The 17,125-nt window shown below is 45.8% G+C and overlaps 1 protein-coding gene across 2 annotated transcripts in view; it reads right to left on the bottom strand.

The window, feature by feature from the left end:
* The window catches only part of LOC138651725 (3-beta-hydroxysteroid sulfotransferase-like), a 126,852-nt gene extending 109,948 nt beyond the window's left edge, over nucleotides 1–16,904 (bottom strand). Inside the window, exons 1-2 of one of the 2 annotated variants that reach the window (XM_069742147.1) lie at nucleotides 16,732–16,807; nucleotides 4,633–4,813 (exon numbers count right to left, since the gene is read on the bottom strand). In XM_069742147.1, the coding sequence (XP_069598248.1) occupies nucleotides 4,633–4,711 (79 nt within the window). In that variant the 5' untranslated portion in view covers nucleotides 4,712–4,813; nucleotides 16,732–16,807. Of the gene's footprint in view, nucleotides 1–4,632; nucleotides 4,814–16,731 lie in introns of both variants that reach the window. The other variant, XM_069742148.1, reaches the window with a different exon arrangement.
* Nucleotides 16,905–17,125: the final 221 nt, after the last annotated feature.

The raw sequence follows: 17,125 nt of genomic DNA, 5'->3' as shown, positions 1-17,125 counted from the left end.
TTGTCCATCTGTACTATGAAGCGCCGTCCAATCAACTTTGCAGCATTTGGCTGAATCTGGGCTGAAAGTATATCCCGGTACACTTCAGAATTCATCCGGCTACTCTTGTCTGCTCTTATGTCATCAATAAACACAAGTGACCCAGTGCCATTGAAAGCCATGCATGCCCATGCCATCACGTTGCCTCCACCATGTTTTACAGAGGATGTGGTGTGCCTTGGATCATGTGCCGTTCCCTTTCTTCTCCAAACTTTTTTCTTCCCATCATTCTGGTACAGGTTGATCTTTGTCTCATCTGTCCATAGAATACTTTTCCAGAACTGAGCTGGCTTCTTGAGGTGTTTTTCTGCAAATTTAACTCTGGCCTGTCTATTTTTGTTATTGATGAATGGTTTGCATCTAAATGTGAACCCTTTGTATTTACTGTCATGGAGTTTTCTCTTTACTGTTGACTTAGAGACAGATACACCTACTTCACTGAGAGTGTTCTGGACTTCAGTTGATGTTGTGAACGGGTTCTTCTTCACCAAATTAAGTATGCGGCGATCATCCACCACTGTTGTCATCCGTGGACGCCCAGGCCTTTTTGAGTTCCCAAGCTCACCAGTCAATTCCTTTTTTCTCAGAATGTACCCAACTGTTGATTTTGCTACTCCAAGCATGTCTGCTATCTCTCTGATGGATTTATTCTTTTTTTTCAGCCTCAGGATGTTTTGCTTCACCTCAATTGAGAGTTCCTTTGACCGCATGTTGTCTGCTCACAGCAACAGCTTCCAAATGCAAAACCACACACCTGGAATCCACCCCTGACCTTTTAACTACTTCATTGATTACAGGTTAACGAGGGAGACGCCTTCAGAGTTAATTGCAGCCCTTAGAGTCCATTGTCCAATTACTTTTGGTCCCTTGAAAAAGAGGACGCTATGCATTACAGAGCTATGATTCCTAAACCCTTTCTCCGATTTGGATGTGGAAACTATCATATTGCAGCTGGGAGTGTGCACTTTCAGCCCATATTATATATATAATTGTATTTCTGAACATGTTTTTGTAAACAGCTAAAATAACAAAACTTGTGTCACTGTCCAAATATTTCTGGCCCTAACTGTATATATACTCTGTTTACAAAATATATGCAGGGCAACCCAGATACGAATGATAAGTATGAGGAAGTAAATGTAGAAAAAATAGAAGAAAAAATGAGGATAGGAACACACCGGCGCTCCCAGAGAAAGTACGGTATAAAGTAAAGCAAAGCAAACACTTACTGATGTAGCATAACTGCAGTGTTAGTGCTGAAACTGCTCCGAGGAGATGGTGTGTTAAAAAGGAGTGACCTGCGGCTTGTGTATCCAAAGCCGAGAGGTCAAAGCGGCGGTGTGGGGTGGCAGAGCCACTCACTTGTTTGGGGAGCGTCCTCCCCTGTTAGTGCTCAGCCGCCACACACCTAGAGCACCACTGAGCGGCACATGTGGGCCGAAGAAGCGCCGCTAGATGGAAGCGGTGAATGAAGGGGGTGTGGTCTGTGTGACGTCACCTAGAATGGAAAGCAAAGAGCGGGGGACGGGTGCCGAGCTGGACCAAATTGCCAATTAGTCGAGTATCATTGGTAGCTGTAGCCATTTATATATATCTCAATACCGGCCGTCACCACTGTTGGTGGCTACCTGTTAGTAGGTTATTGATTTTTTATCTGGATTGGTTGTTCATTTACATGTTTACTAACACCCTGGGATTCACTCAAGTGTGCTCATGGTAAAACTTGCTTATTGAACCTTCTTATATTTGGTTAGCGCGGTGACCTGATTTCCATACATTTTTTTCCTTTGACACATGACAGATATAGCACAGGAGCTGTCTAGGCACCACCAGCTTTCGACCTACTTTCTCTGGGAGCGCCGGTGTATTCCTATCCCCTTTTTTTCTTCTATTTTTCTACATTTAATTTCTCATACTTATCATTCGTATCTGGGTTGCCCTGCATATATTTTGTAAACAGAGTATATATATATATATATATATATATATATATATATATATATATATATATATATATATATATATACACACACACGGAGAGAGATATCGAGATATATATTGTTACTCATATATATTTAAATACATACTAGATGGTAGCCCGATTCTAACGCATCGGGTATTCTAGAATATGTACAGTGCCTACAAGTAGTATTCAACCCCCTGCAGATTTAGCAGGTTTACACATTTGGAATTAAATTGGCATTGTGACATTTGGACTATAGATCAGCCTGGAAGTGTGAAATGCACTGCAGCAAAAAAGAATGTTATTTCTTTTTTTTTTTTTTAAATTGTGAAAAGTCTTTTCAGAGGGTCATTTATTATTTAACCCCTGAACCCACCAGAATTCTGTTTGGTTCCCCTAAAGTATTAAGAAGTAGTTCAGGCACAAAGAACAATGAGCTTCACATGTTTGGATTAATTATCTCTTTTTCCAGCCTTTTCTGACTATTTAAGACCCTCCCCAAACTTGTGAACAGCACTCATACATGGTCAACATGGGAAAGACAAAGGAGCATTCCAAGGCCATCAGAGACAAAATCATGGAGGGTCACAAGGCTGGCAAGGGGTACAAAACCCTTTCCAAGGAGTTGGGCCTACCTGTCTCCACTGTTGGGAGCATCATCTGGAAGTGGAAGGCTTATGGAACTACTGTTAGCCTTCCACGGCCTGGACAGCCTTTGAAAGTTTCCTCCCGTGCCGAGGCCAGGCTTGTCCGAAGAGTCAAGGCTAACCCAAGGACAACAAGGAAGGAGCTCCGGGAAGAACTTACGGCAGTGGGGACATTGGTTTCAGTCAATACCATAAGTAACGTACTCCACCGCAATGGTCTCCGTTCCAGATGAGCCCGTAAGGTACCTTTACTTTCAAAGCGTCAAGTCAAGGCTCGTCTACAGTTTGCTCATGATCACTTGGAGGACTCTGAGACTGACTGGTTCAAGGTTCTCTGGTCTGATGAGACCAAGATTGAGATCTTTGGTGCCAACCACACACGTGACGTTTGAAGACTGGATGGCACTGCATACGACCCCAAGAATACCATCCCTACAGTCAAGCATGGTTATGGCAGCATCATGCTGTGGGGCTGTTTCTCAGCCAAGGGGCCTGGCCATCTGGTCCGCATCCATGGGAAGATGGATAGCACGGCCTACCTGGAGATTTTGGCCAAGAACCTCCGCTCCTCCATCAAGGATCTTAAGATGGGTCGTCATTTCATCTTCCAACAAGACAACGACCCAAAGCACACAGCCAAGAAAACCAAGGCCTGGTTCAAGAGGCAAAAAATCAAGGTGTTGCAGTGGCCTAGTCAGTCTCCTGACCTTAACCCAATTGAAAACTTGTGGAAGGAGCTCAAGATTAAAGTCCACATGAGACACCCAAAGAACCTAGATAACTTGGAGAAGATCTGCATGGAGGAGTGGGCCAAGATAACTCCAGAGACCTGTGCCGGCCTGATCAGGTCTTATAAAAGACGATTATTAGCTGTAATTGCAAACAAAGGTTATTCCACAAAATATTAAACCTAGGGGTTGAATAATAATTGACCCACACTTTTATGTTTAAAATTTATAAAAATTTAACTGAGCAACAAAACTTTTTGGTTTGTAAGATTTATGCATCTGTTAATAAATCCTGCTCTTGTTTGAAGTTTGAAGGCTCTAACTTATTTGCATCTTATTAAACCTGCTAAATCTGCAGGGGGTTGAATACTACTTGTAGGCACTGTATATAGTTTATTTATTAAGATTTTAGAATGAATACACAGGATTCGGCCAATTTTTTTTCTTCTAAGTATGAGGAAGTGTTGAAGTGCATGGCGCTCTGCCCACTATAAGTCTTGTCACATCTACTGTATTATCTTGCAGATTCTTAAGCTGCATTTACACTGAAAGATAAGCATGAACAAGAACTGTTCAGAATAACATTCCTTCACTCTAATCTTTCAGTATAAACAGGCTGCTGATAACTTGAGATCAAAATGTTCTTTCATCACGATTGATGTTTTTGCACCTCGCAAAAGATCATCGTTCTTGGCAGCTCATCATATTGTATACACAGGATTGGCACTGAGCGATCTCTTACAGCTCTCAGATATTGTGGTCTGCATGTTTACACAGGCTTTTGAACAACCACTGATCAGTGAAGGTTTACTGATTGGTGGTAGTTTAGTTCTACCGGTTGGTCTATTTAAGTGGACCCTTGTTATTCAACATTACATGAGCACCTCAATCTCTGCAGACAGCAAACACAGGCTATCAGTCAACAAATGTCTAATAGGATTTTAAGAGGACACAGCTGCTAAATTTATACTTACAGACACAGTGGCTAGTTATATATTCAAGGAGACCAGTGGCTAATTTTGTATTTAGAGGGACCATTGGCAAATTAAATGTATATATGTATTCTGCTACAGATGGATCTGGATAAGTTGGAAACTTGGGCTGAAAGGTGGCAGATGAGGTTTAACAATGATAAATGTAAGGTTATACACATGGGAAGAAGGAATCAATATCACCATTACACACTGAACGGGAAACCACTGGGTAAATCTGACAGGGAGAAGGACTTGGGGATCCTAGTTAATGATAAACTTACCTGGAGCAGCCAGTGCCAGGCAGCAGCTGCCAAGGTAAACAGGATCATGGGGTGCATTAAGAGAGGTCTGGATACACATGATGAGAGCATTATACTGCCTCTGTACAAATCCTTAGTTAGACCGCACATGGAGTACTGAGTCCAGTTTTGGGCACCGATGCTCAGGAAGGATATAATGGAACTAGAGAGAGTACAAAGGAGGGCAACAAAATTAATAAAGGGGATGGGAGAACTACGATACCCAGATAGATTAGCGAAATTAGGATTATTTAGTCTAGAAAAAAGACGACTGAGGGGCGATCTAATAACCATGTATAAGTATATAAGGGGACAATACAAATATCTCGCTGAGGATCTGTTTATACCAAGGAAGGTGACGGGCACAAGGGGGCATTCTTTGCGTCTGGAGGAGAGAAGGTTTTTCCACCAACATAGAAGAGGATTCTTTACTGTTAGGGCAGTGAGAATCTGGAATTGCTTGCCTGAGGAGGTGGTGATGGCGAACTCAGTCGAGGGGTTCAAGAGAGGCCTGGATGTCTTCCTGGAGCAGAACAATATTGTATCATACAATTATTAGGTTCTGTAGAAGGACGTAGATCTGGGGATTTATTATGATGGAATATAGGCTGAACTGGATGGACAAATGTCTTTTTTCGGCCTTACTAACTATGTTACTATGTTACTATAGTAAAGCACTGTCGCTAATTCGGTATATATTTAGGGAGCGTACTGGGTAATCATTTATTCTTGGAGCACTTTGTTGGGCATATTTGTATTCAGTTAGGACAGTGAGGAAAACTGTTTTTATTGGGGACACTTGTTAGCACTGCAGCCTTTCAGCGTTGGGGTCTTGGGTGCAAATCCCACCACCAAGGACAGCATCTGCAAGGAGTTTGTATGTTCTCCCAGTGTTTGCGTGGGTTTCCTCCGGGTTCTCCGGTTTCCTCTCACATTCCAAAGACATACTGATATGGAATCTAGCTTGTGAGCCCCAATGGGGACAATGCCAGTAATGTTTGTAAAGGGCTTCGGAATTAGTGGCACTATATAAATAAACAAAATTTGAGGGTGCATTATGAGGTACGTTTTTTATTCTAGTGAGTCGTGATACATTGAGGAGCATATATGCATTCAATGGCACAGTGTGGGACATATTTTTACCTGGAGGCATTTTGAACACAGTGTGAATATGCTGTAAAAGCGACGAGCTGAAGACATCTGTGCTGCATATTTTGTAGTTGTAGCCGAAAGAAGTCATTGTGAAGGTCTGGAGCAGGCGGAGAAGAGAAGCGCTCCAATCACAGTAAATGTTTCCTGTAAGTCACTGTATATTAATGTTCCGCCTGCCTCTTCACATCTGATTGTACTAGTGTTGTCTGTCGAGTGTTGATTCTTGTTAGTAAAACAACTCAAATGTGCCCTTGCTATTGCTAGGGCTATATAGTGGGAGGTGTGGATTACATTGTACAAACCTCAATGGCAGGTGTATGCAGAAATCTGTGCAAAATTTGGGATTGGACCCAGATGTGTTTCACTTCTACCCGACTGCCCTTGCTCAACATTTAACTACATCTCTGACTGAAATACTGCATTTAACAGTGTACATTACATACAGTATGTGAGATATAAAGTAGCTGGAAATATGGACTCCTTCCACCGTTTTGAAGAGGAAATGATCACAATACTGTTTACAACAGAAAATCTAGTCATGAGGTCTGTCCATATCTGTGAGCAGATTGCATTTAAGGCCCCTGCCCGCCCTTATCTCCTCCGCTGGAAATGACAAAACCACACAAAACTGATGCAACGTTTGAGCAAAGTATAGATTAAAGGAAAAATACTAACTATTGATCTACTATAGACATTATCATAAACCTACATGATACATTCCTATTATACAACCACAGCTATGCAACTATGTGTAAGGACTGCCATTTTTAAAAGGAATACTCATGTAAAGAAAAAAGTTTATGTGCTTGTGATCACTGTGGTCTGGGATCTATAATATAACGCTGGGAGCGTCACTCTGTCCGAAGCCTTTATAGACTGCGCAGGAGCAAGCGCCGGCGCAGTCTGGCCCCCACAGAGTGACGCTCCCAGGTGATCGCGGTATGCGTAAGCACTGAACGCCTACCGCGATCTCCACCGGAGAGTCAGGGACCGTGGACGCGCCAGGAGGGAGGGTAAGTATTTTCACCTGTCCTCCGTTCCAGCGCTGCGTGCGGCTCCGTCTTCCGGCTCCTCTGCTGTGACAGAGTCCAGTCACAGGTAGAGGAGCCGGAGTGTGTGTTCAAGAAAATGGCGCCGGAAAGCGCGGACTGCGCAGGCGCCGATTCCTGCTGCCGGAATCGGCGCCTGCGCAGTCCGCGCTTTCCAGCGCCATTTTCTTGAAGACACACCTGCAGTGGAGCCGGACGATAGGTGAGTATGGTATATTTTTTTTTTTTATATGGCAGCAGCATACGGGGGCATATAATACAATAGTGGCGCAGGATGGGAGCAGCACATGACAGAACGGGCGCAGGATGGCAGCAGCACATGACAGAACGGGCGCAGGATGGCAGCAGCACATGACAGAACGGGCACAGGATGGCAGCAGCACATGACAGAACGGGCGCAGGATGGCAGCAGCACATGACAGAACGGGCGCAGGATGGCAGCAGCGCATGACATAACGGGCGCAGGATGGCAGCAGGATGGGAGCAGCACATGACAGAACGGGCGCAGGATGGCAGCAGCACATGACAGAACGGGCGCAGGATGGCAGCAGCACATGACAGAATGGGCGCAGGATGGCAGCAGCACATGACAGAACGGGCGCAGGATGGCACCAGCACATGACAGAACGGGCGCAGGATGGCAGCAGCGCATGACATAACGGGCGCAGGATGGCAGCAGGATGGGAGCAACACATGACAGAAAGGGCGCAGGATGGCAGCAGCGCATGACAGAACGGGCGCAGGATGGCAGCAGCACATGACAGAACGGGCGCAGGATGGCAGCAGCACATGACAGAACGGGCGCAGGATGGCAGCAGCACATGACAGAACGGGCGCAGGATGGCAGCAGCACATGACAGAACGGGCGCAGGATGGCAGCAGCGCATGACATAACGGGCGCAGGATGGCAGCAGGATGGGAGCAGCACATGACAGAGCAGGCGCAGGATGGCAGCAGCGCATGACAGAACGGGCGCAGGATGGCAGCAGCACATGACAGAACGGGCGCAGGATGGCAGCAGCACATGACAGAACGGGCACAGGATGGGAGCAGCACATGACAGAACGGGCGCAGGATGGCAGCAGCACATGACAGAACGGGCGCAGGATGGCAGCAGTACATGACAGAACGGGCGCAGGATGGCAGCAGCGCATGACATAACGGGCGCAGGATGGCAGCAGGATGGGAGCAGCACATGACAGAGCAGGCGCAGGATGGCAGCAGCACATGACAGAACGGGCGCAGGATGGCACCAGCACATGACAGAACGGGCGCAGGATGGCAGCAGCGCATGACAGAACGGGCACAGGATGGGAGCAGCACATGACAGAACGGGCGCAGGATGGCAGCAGCACATGACAGAACGGGCGCAGGATGGCAGCAGCACATGACAGAATGGGCGCAGGATGGCAGCAGCACATGACAGAACGGGCGCAGGATGGCAGCAGCGCATGACATAACGGGCGCAGGATGGCAGCAGGATGGGAGCAACACATGACAGAACAGGCGCAGGATGGCAGCAGCGCATGACAGAACGGGCGCAGGATGGCAGCAGCACATGACAGAACGGGCGCAGGATGGCAGCAGCACATGACAGAACGGGCGCAGGATGGCAGCAGCACATGACAGAACGGGCGCAGGATGGCAGCAGCGCATGACATAACGGGCGCAGGATGGCAGCAGCACATGACAGAACGGGCGCAGGATGGCAGCAGCACATGACAGAACGGGCGCAGGATGGCAGCAGCACATGACAGAACGGGCGCAGGATGGCAGCAGCGCATGACATAACGGGCGCAGGATGGCAGCAGGATGGGAGCAGCACATGACAGAACAGGCGCAGGATGGCAGCAGCGCATGACAGAACGGGCGCAGGATGGCAGCAGCACATGACAGAACGGGCGCAGGATGGCAGGAGCACATGACAGAACGGGCGCAGGATGGCAGCAGCACATGACAGAACGGGCGCAGGATGGCAGCAGCGCATGACATAACGGGCGCAGGATGGCAGCAGGATGGGAGCAGCACATGACAGAACAGGCGCAGGATGGCAGCAGCGCATGACAGAACGGGCGCAGGATGGCAGCAGCACATGACAGAACGGGCGCAGGATGGCAGCAGCACATGACAGAACGGGCACAGGATGGGAGCAGCACATGACAGAACGGGCGCAGGATGGCAGCAGCACATGACAGAACGGGTGCAGGATGGCAGCAGCACTTGATGGAGACCATATACCAATATAAATGCTCGCCACCCGGGCGTAGAACGGGTTCAATAGCTAGTCTTTTATAATGGCATGAGATTTAGGCATCCCAGATCCAATTGTTACAATCCCAACCTAACAGAACCAAATGTTAGGGACCAGTGGCATAACTAGAGTCCAAAGGGCCCTGGTGCAAGATATATATATAGCCTCCTTTCTGGATATATGTATCCCTCATCCTGGTAATTTATGTCCTTTATCCTGCCTGGGCCTCATCCTCGTATCACTCACCTCCTGGATTGAGTGCCGTTAAGGGGTTGATTGTGACTTGTAGGATCGCTACTTCCAACAGGTGGCGTTATAAAGTTTAAGTCCTCTTTTTCTCAGAAGAGGCAAATTTGCATATTTACTATAGTCAAGTACAAGTACTATAACCAGCACTATTGTATGTACTGTTTGCTTTATCTTTTTCTTTATGCTGAGCAAGGGCTATATTTGAATTATTATGATGTGTTTTATGAGACTGCATTAAACCAGCCAGAGTTTAACTAGGAACAGTTCCTGTAATACCTCAGAACGCTCCCAGGTGAGTAACATTTTTACACTTGGCTTATGTTCCTTATTGTGGGCCCCATCCAGGTAATAGGTCACTTATCCTTTAGCCTGGGACCCATTCTGCTTTATGTACACAATTTTGCTACTGTTGTTTATTGCATAGAAAATAATAAACCATTATACTCACCTCCCCGTTGCTCCCCCATCACGTGGCATGCTCTTCTGATGTCGACAGTTGAATTCAGCATGCAAGTGAATGAAGTTCATGATGTCACTGTCCTGCGCACCGTCACATGCATGCCAATGTCAGCTGCTGGCCTCTGGCTGGCAGCATGTATTGACGTGCACAGACCTGATAGGTCCATGCACTGCAATTCACTTCACCTGGATGAGCGTCCAAGGTCATTAGAACCCTCTTAGGGACCTACTGAGAGGTTCACCATGATATGGTTCTGGGCTTGATATATTCTAATCAAGATGTTAAACTAAGAACCTCATATTCAGTTTTGTAAATTTTTGCCTAGCGTTATTAGATCAGCGTATGATATTTCAATGTGCAGTTCATGACTTTGATGTCTTTTTCTACAGTACTGGCATATAACACCATTTATCTAGGTAGTAAATTCCGTATTGGCTACAAGAAAGACATATACTATAGGTATACAGATGCTATAAGGCCCTTCCCAATCTCTGATGTCTTTGGTTACAAAGTAAACATACCTATTAATGAATAGCAGTCCAGTGACATGTATACCTTTTATATTAAAAGTATACACACATCCAAACATAAAAATGAAGCATTTTACATTCTATATATTAGGTTGACTTAATAGATGCTTACATTACATATTTTTTTAAAGAGAGGAAAAGTTAATAAATTGTTCTAGCTATATTTTAAAAAGAATCTTAAATGTTTACTGACAAGGAATAAATGTGTAAGTAGAGGAGCTGCGGAGACACCATCACGTGTTTCTCAACGCAGGCAGTGAATAGCCAGGCTTGGCATAGGTGGTTTTCCTTTATTGGATGTTTTCCTTTATTGGATGCTGCCCTTCCCTTGGTTGTTCCTTCCCGGTGAAAGGCCTGGCTATTCACTGCCTGCGTTGAGAAACACGTGATGGTGTCTCCGCAGCTCCTCTACTTGCATTTGCATATTTGGGGGCAGTGTTCTGGATCACTGCATTGAGAAACACGTGATGGTGTCTCCGCAGTGTTGGATGTTTTGGTCTCCACGAGGTCAATCATCCGTGCCTTTAAGGAATAAATGTGTGTCCGTCATTTGGAAGTTTCTATTAAAAAAAAGTGATGACTTATTCCTTCTACAGACTTTATGAAGGGCAAAGGACATATATTACTTCTGGAGTAAAGACAATTCAAGCATTTAAATAGAAAAGGGTTCTTTACAGTTACAGCAGTGAAGCTTTTGGATGCCTGACCACAAGAGTTAATAATTGCAGATATTATGTCTTAAAGGTGTTGTCCACTATTAGGGAGGACATTTTTTTCTTACTTAAGTGCATGCAATTTTGGCAAAAAATTAGGTTTGCAATTGGGTTCATTAAAATTTTGCACAATTTGCCTCCTATAACTGCTGTATTGTACTGTCTATTGCTGGAAGCAGAATGAGGTCAGCCACATTATCTTTATTTTAAAAGGGGACATAATTTTGTATCACTATTATAGAGCAGTCCTAACTAATGTATATATTCCCTATCTGATGTATTTAAAAACCTGATCATCTGTATAGTACCTGTATAAGCAGGGTTCAGAGAGGAAATATCCATGTGGACATGCTGGATGGAACAGCTTAAGTGCAAATGACCCACAAAGGAGTGGTGGACTCCCCAGTCTTGTAAAAACAAGAGAACATTTTTTTTCCATCTTTTGACTAGCACTTGCTTATTACTGTGATTATTTTTACAACAGAGTATTTTTGACCTTACTGTGCACTTTTGTCTTCAAGTTTCTTGGTGGTGTGCGAACAGGTTCCTACAGACTTGTTCAATGTGCAAGTAGCCCATGTGTTTCTGGTTCTATACAAGTAACTAAAGTCCAATTCTTCACAGCATATTGTAAACAAATAGGAAAATCAAGTTTCCAAGTGGAATACCTCTCAAAGTGTGAAGAACAATAGTTACAAAGAAACAAACAAGTACAAAAATTACCTCCTGTGTGTGATGGTGCGTGCTCCTACGCACGTTTCGGCCACTGCCTTCTGTTGGCATTTCATTAGTAATATTTTACATTTTGCACTGGGTGTGCGTTTTTCTTGATTTATGCAATGTTTTATTGACCCAACTTCATTATAATGAGAGGAACTCATGTGAGTCTCTCGCACCAATTCCTGGCACTGCTGCCAACGATTCTGACCGCAGCGTTAAGCTGCATCTATAATATAATGCTGGGAGCGTCACTCTGTCCAAAGCCTTTATAGACTGCGCAAGCGCAAGCGCCGGCGCTGTCTGGACCCCACAGAGTGACGCTCCCAGTAGATCGCGGTATGCGTAAACACTGAACGCACACCGCGATCTCCACCGGAGAGGCAGGGACGCGCCAGGAGGGTAAGTATTTTCACCTGTCCCCCGTTCCAGTGCTGCGTGCGGCTCCGTCTCCCGGGTCCTCTGCCTATGACGTTCACAGTTCAGAAGGCGTGATGACGCGCTTAATACGCGCCGCCCTCTGACTTGAACAGTCACAGCCAGAGGAGCCGGAACACGGAGCTCACGCAGCGCTGGATCAGGGCCAGGTGAATATAGCAAGTGTCGGGGGCCTGAGCGAGCGGCAACTCCGGCACCTGACCCCCACAGCGCGCCGGTGTCCCCGCCTGCTCAGGCCCCCCAGCACTCGGCACCCAGCGACAATAGGTGAGGATGGTATTTTTTTTTTTTATATATCGCGGCAGCATACGGGGCATATAATCCTATGGAGCATCTTATGGGGCCATCAACCATAATGGAGCAGTGTACGGGGGCATATAATACCATGGAGCATCTTATGGGGGCCATCAACCATAATGGAGCAGTGTACTGGGGCATATAATACCATGGAGCATCTTATGGGGCCATCAACCATAATGGAGCAGTGTACGGGGGCATATAATACCATGGAACATCTTATGGGGCCATCAACCATAATGGAGCAGTGTACGGGGGCATATAATACCATGGAGCATCTTATGGGGCCATCAACCATAATGGAGCAGTGTACGGGGGCATATAATACCATGGAGCATCTTATGGGGCCATCAAGCATAATGGAGCAGTGTACAGGGGCATATAATACCATGGAGCATCTTATGGGGCCATCAACCATAATGGAGCAGTGTACGGGGGCATATCATACCATGGAGCATCCTATGGGGGCATCAACCATAATGGAGCAGTGTACGGGGGCATATAATACCATGGAGCATCTTATGGGGCCATCAACCATAATGGAGCAGTGTACGGGGGCATATAATACCATGGAGCATCTTATGGGGCCATCAACCATAATGTAGCAGTGTACGGGGCATATAATACCATGGAGCATGTTATGGGGGCCATAAACCTTTATGGAGCAGTGTACGGGGGCATATACTATGGAGCATCTTATGGGGGCCATAAACCTTTATGCAGCAGTGTATGGCGCATATACTATGGAGCATCTTATGGGGGCCATAAACCTTTATGGAGCAGTGTACGGGGGCATATAATACCATGGAGCATCTTATGGGGGCCATAAACCTTTATGGAGCAGTGTACGGCGCATATACCATGGAGCATCTTATGGGGCCATCAACCATAATGGAGCAGTGTACGGGGGCATATAATACCATGCAACATATTATATTATTATATTATTATTATGGGGCCATCAACCATAATGGAGCAGTGTACGGGGGCATATAATGCCATGGAGCATCTTATGGGGCCATCAACCATAATGGAGCAGTGTACGGGGGCATATAATACCATGGAGCATGTTATGGGGGCCATAAACCTTAATGTAGCAGTGTACGGGGCATATAATACCATGGAGCATGTTATGGGGGCCATAAACCTTTATGGAGCAGTGTACAGGGGCATATACTATGGAGCATCTTATGGGGGCCATAAACCTTTATGGAGCAGTGTACGGGGGCATATACTATGGAGCATCTTATGGGGGCCATAAACCTTTATGGAGCAGTGTACGGGGGCATATACTATGGAGCATCTTATGGGGGCCATAAACCTTTATGGAGCAGTGTATGGCGCATATACTATGGAGCATCTTATGGGGGCCATAAACTTTTATGGAGCAGTGTACGGCGCATATACTATGGAGCATCTTATGGGGGCCATAAACCTTTATGGAGCAGTGTACGGGGCATATACTATGGAGCATCTTATGGGGGCCATAAACCTTTATGGAGCAGTGTACGGGGGCATATAATACCATGGAGCATGTTATGGGGGCCATAAACCTTTATGGAGCAGTGTACGGGGGCATATACTATGGAGCATCTTATGGGGGCCATAAACCTTTATGGAGCAGTGTACGGGGCATATACTATGGAGCATCTTATGGGGGCCATAAACCTTTATGGAGCAGTGTACGGGGGCATATACTATGGAGCATCTTATGGGGGCCATAAACCTTTATGGAGCAGTGTACGGGGGCATATACTATGGAGCATCTTATGGGGGCCATAAACCTTTATGGAGCAGTGTACGGCGCATATACTATGGAGCATCTTATGGGGGCCATAAACCTTTATGGAGCAGTGTACGGGGGCATATAATACCATGGAGCATGTTATGGGGGCCATAAACCTTTATGGAGCAGTGTACGGGGGCATATACTATGGAGCATCTTATGGGGGCCATAAACCTTTATGGAGCAGTGTACGGGGGCATATAATACCATGGAGCATGTTATGGGGGCCATAAACCTTTATGGAGCAGTGTACGGCGCATATACTATGGAGCATCTTATGGGGGCCATAAACCTTTATGGAGCAGTGTACGGGGGCATATAATACCATGGAGCATGTTATGGGGGCCATAAACCTTTATGGAGCAGTGTACGGGGGCATATACTATGGAGCATCTTATGGGGCCATAAACCTTTATGGAGCAGTGTATGGCGCATATACTATGGAGCATCTTATGAGGGCCATAAACCTTTATGGAGCAGCGTATGGGGCATGTGGATGGGAGCAGCAAATTACAGAACGGGGGCACAAGATGGGGGCAGCACATGACAGAATAGAGCAGCACATGACAGAACGGGGGTGCAGGATGGCAGCAGCACATGACAGAACAGGGGCGCAGGATGGGAGCAGCACATGACAGAACAGGGGCGCAGGATGGGTGCAGCACATGTCAGAATGGAGGCGCAGGATGGGTGCAGCAAATGTCAGAATGGAGGTGCAGGATGGGAGCAGCACATGTCAGAATGGAGGCGCAGGATGGGAGCAGCACATGTCAGAATGGAGGCGCAGGATGGGAGCAGCACATGTCAGAATGGAGGCGCAGGATGGGAGCAGCACATGTCAGAATGGGGGCACAGAATGGGGGCGCAGGATGGAGCAGCTCATGACAGGATGGGGGCGCAGGATGGGTGCAGCACATGACAGGATGGGGACGCAGGATGGAGCAGCACATGTCAGAATGGGGGCACAGAATGGGGGCGCAGGATGGAGCAGCTCATGACAGGATGGGGGCGCAGTATGGGGACGCAGGATGGAGCAGCACATGACAGGATGGGGACGCAGGATGGAGCAGCACATGACAGGATGGAAACCACATACCAATATAAATGCTCGCCACCCGGGCGTAGAACGGGTTCAATAGCTAGTAATAATATATGCAGCAGCACACTCCAGTCCCGAGTGCCGGCGGCAGTGTCAGGTATTGATGCGAGAGACTAGCTTAATTTTCTCGCATTGCCTAAGGGCATTTCTCACAACCAATGGCATTGTTGGTTTTAAGTATATAATTGGTCAAGATTAGTAATGAGCGAGTGTACTTGTTGCTCGGATTTTCCCAAGCACACTCAGGTGGTCTCCGAGTATTTGTAACTGATCGGAGATTTAGTTTTCATTGCCTCAGCTGCATGACTTACAGCTGATAGACAGCTTGATTACATGGGCAGTTTCCCTAGCAACTAGGCAAGCCCCACATGTACTCAGGCTGGCTAACAGCCGTAAATCTTGCAGCTTCGTCAACCACAACGGAGACCACCCGAGTGTGCTTGGAAACACCCGAGCAACGAGTACACTCGCTCATCACTAGTCAAGATGGGTTGAACTTGATGGACCTTTGTCACCTTAGCAGGGAGTCATGAATTATAAAACCATGTGGAATCCTTACAGCTGATGTCTTTCCAGAATGTTGTCAGTATTATGGTAGAATCAAATAATCAATGGTTGTTTGAGGTGTCACGTTGTTAATTTAGAATATTTGCTCAAATTTACATTAAGTTTGCTACCTTAGAGATATAATAAATATAACTTTGCACAAGTTGATGCTAAACTGGAGATTGCTGTACAAAAGAAGATTAGAACAAAAAGATGAATCTATTCCATTATTAGTAGTCATCAGGGAGATTGACTGCAAAACACGCATCATCTGAATCCTCAAACAGCTGCTTGGAAGTTATTGTTCATGCACATACATGTAAAGGCAGGAGCTTCGCACAATGTGAGCTCTGTAACATACACTGTTATAACTTCATTTACAAAAAATAATGATTTTCGAGTACAGTGAAATGCAAGATTATGTTGTTGCATACAGTATATAAATTGCTACTATTAAACTCTCATGTAAAACCGAGGCTTTAGTTGCTTTTTTTCTTTTACAGAAATTGCACAAACAAATTAAAATGCCAGACAAGTAGCGCATTACTCTACAGAGTTGTGCTGAACGGTAATTAAATTGACGTGTGCTGGGCGTCTCAGCTTGCACTACTAAAGGAATACATAAATATCAACTGGACAAATTCATCTACATTAATAAAATGATTTTTCAGCAAACATTCTGAATGACATAGTAAGAAAAAGGCAAAAAGCGATCCCAAAACTGAAAAAGTGAGCAGATAAGGCTTCTGTGTGTAAAAATGTCATATTGCACAAGGAAAAAGAGTTTTTCAAACCTGTTAGATGGGCGAAGAGTTGAAATATTCACGTTCAGCTGCTGAAGCACAGACTCGAAGTATCAGTCGATGTATGAAAGGGGCGATGTGTAGGGGAAACCTTTATAGAACTCGTATTACCACAGAGGAATGTGATTAAGGCCTTTGTACTTTCACTGGCAGACACTCCCTCTGAGGATACAAAGTATGCTGTAATTGTTATCAGGTATATACAAATGTGCTATCAGTTTCTCTCCAAGCCATAAGGACTCACAGTTAACTCTCTCAGCTCAGTTAAAACTAACCTTGAATTCCAGCTCTACTACATTTCTTGTTTTCTGTACGTGATACATTTAGCTCTTTCTATAGAAAGCTGTCGATCATTAATTCTTTGTCCAGACCTTAGAATATCATG

Source organism: Ranitomeya imitator, chromosome 10 (genome assembly GCF_032444005.1).
Source record: "Ranitomeya imitator isolate aRanImi1 chromosome 10, aRanImi1.pri, whole genome shotgun sequence".
NCBI lineage: Eukaryota > Metazoa > Chordata > Amphibia > Anura > Dendrobatidae > Ranitomeya > Ranitomeya imitator.
Note: the sequence above shows the minus strand (reverse complement) of the source record. Positions and strands in the feature narration are given on the sequence as shown.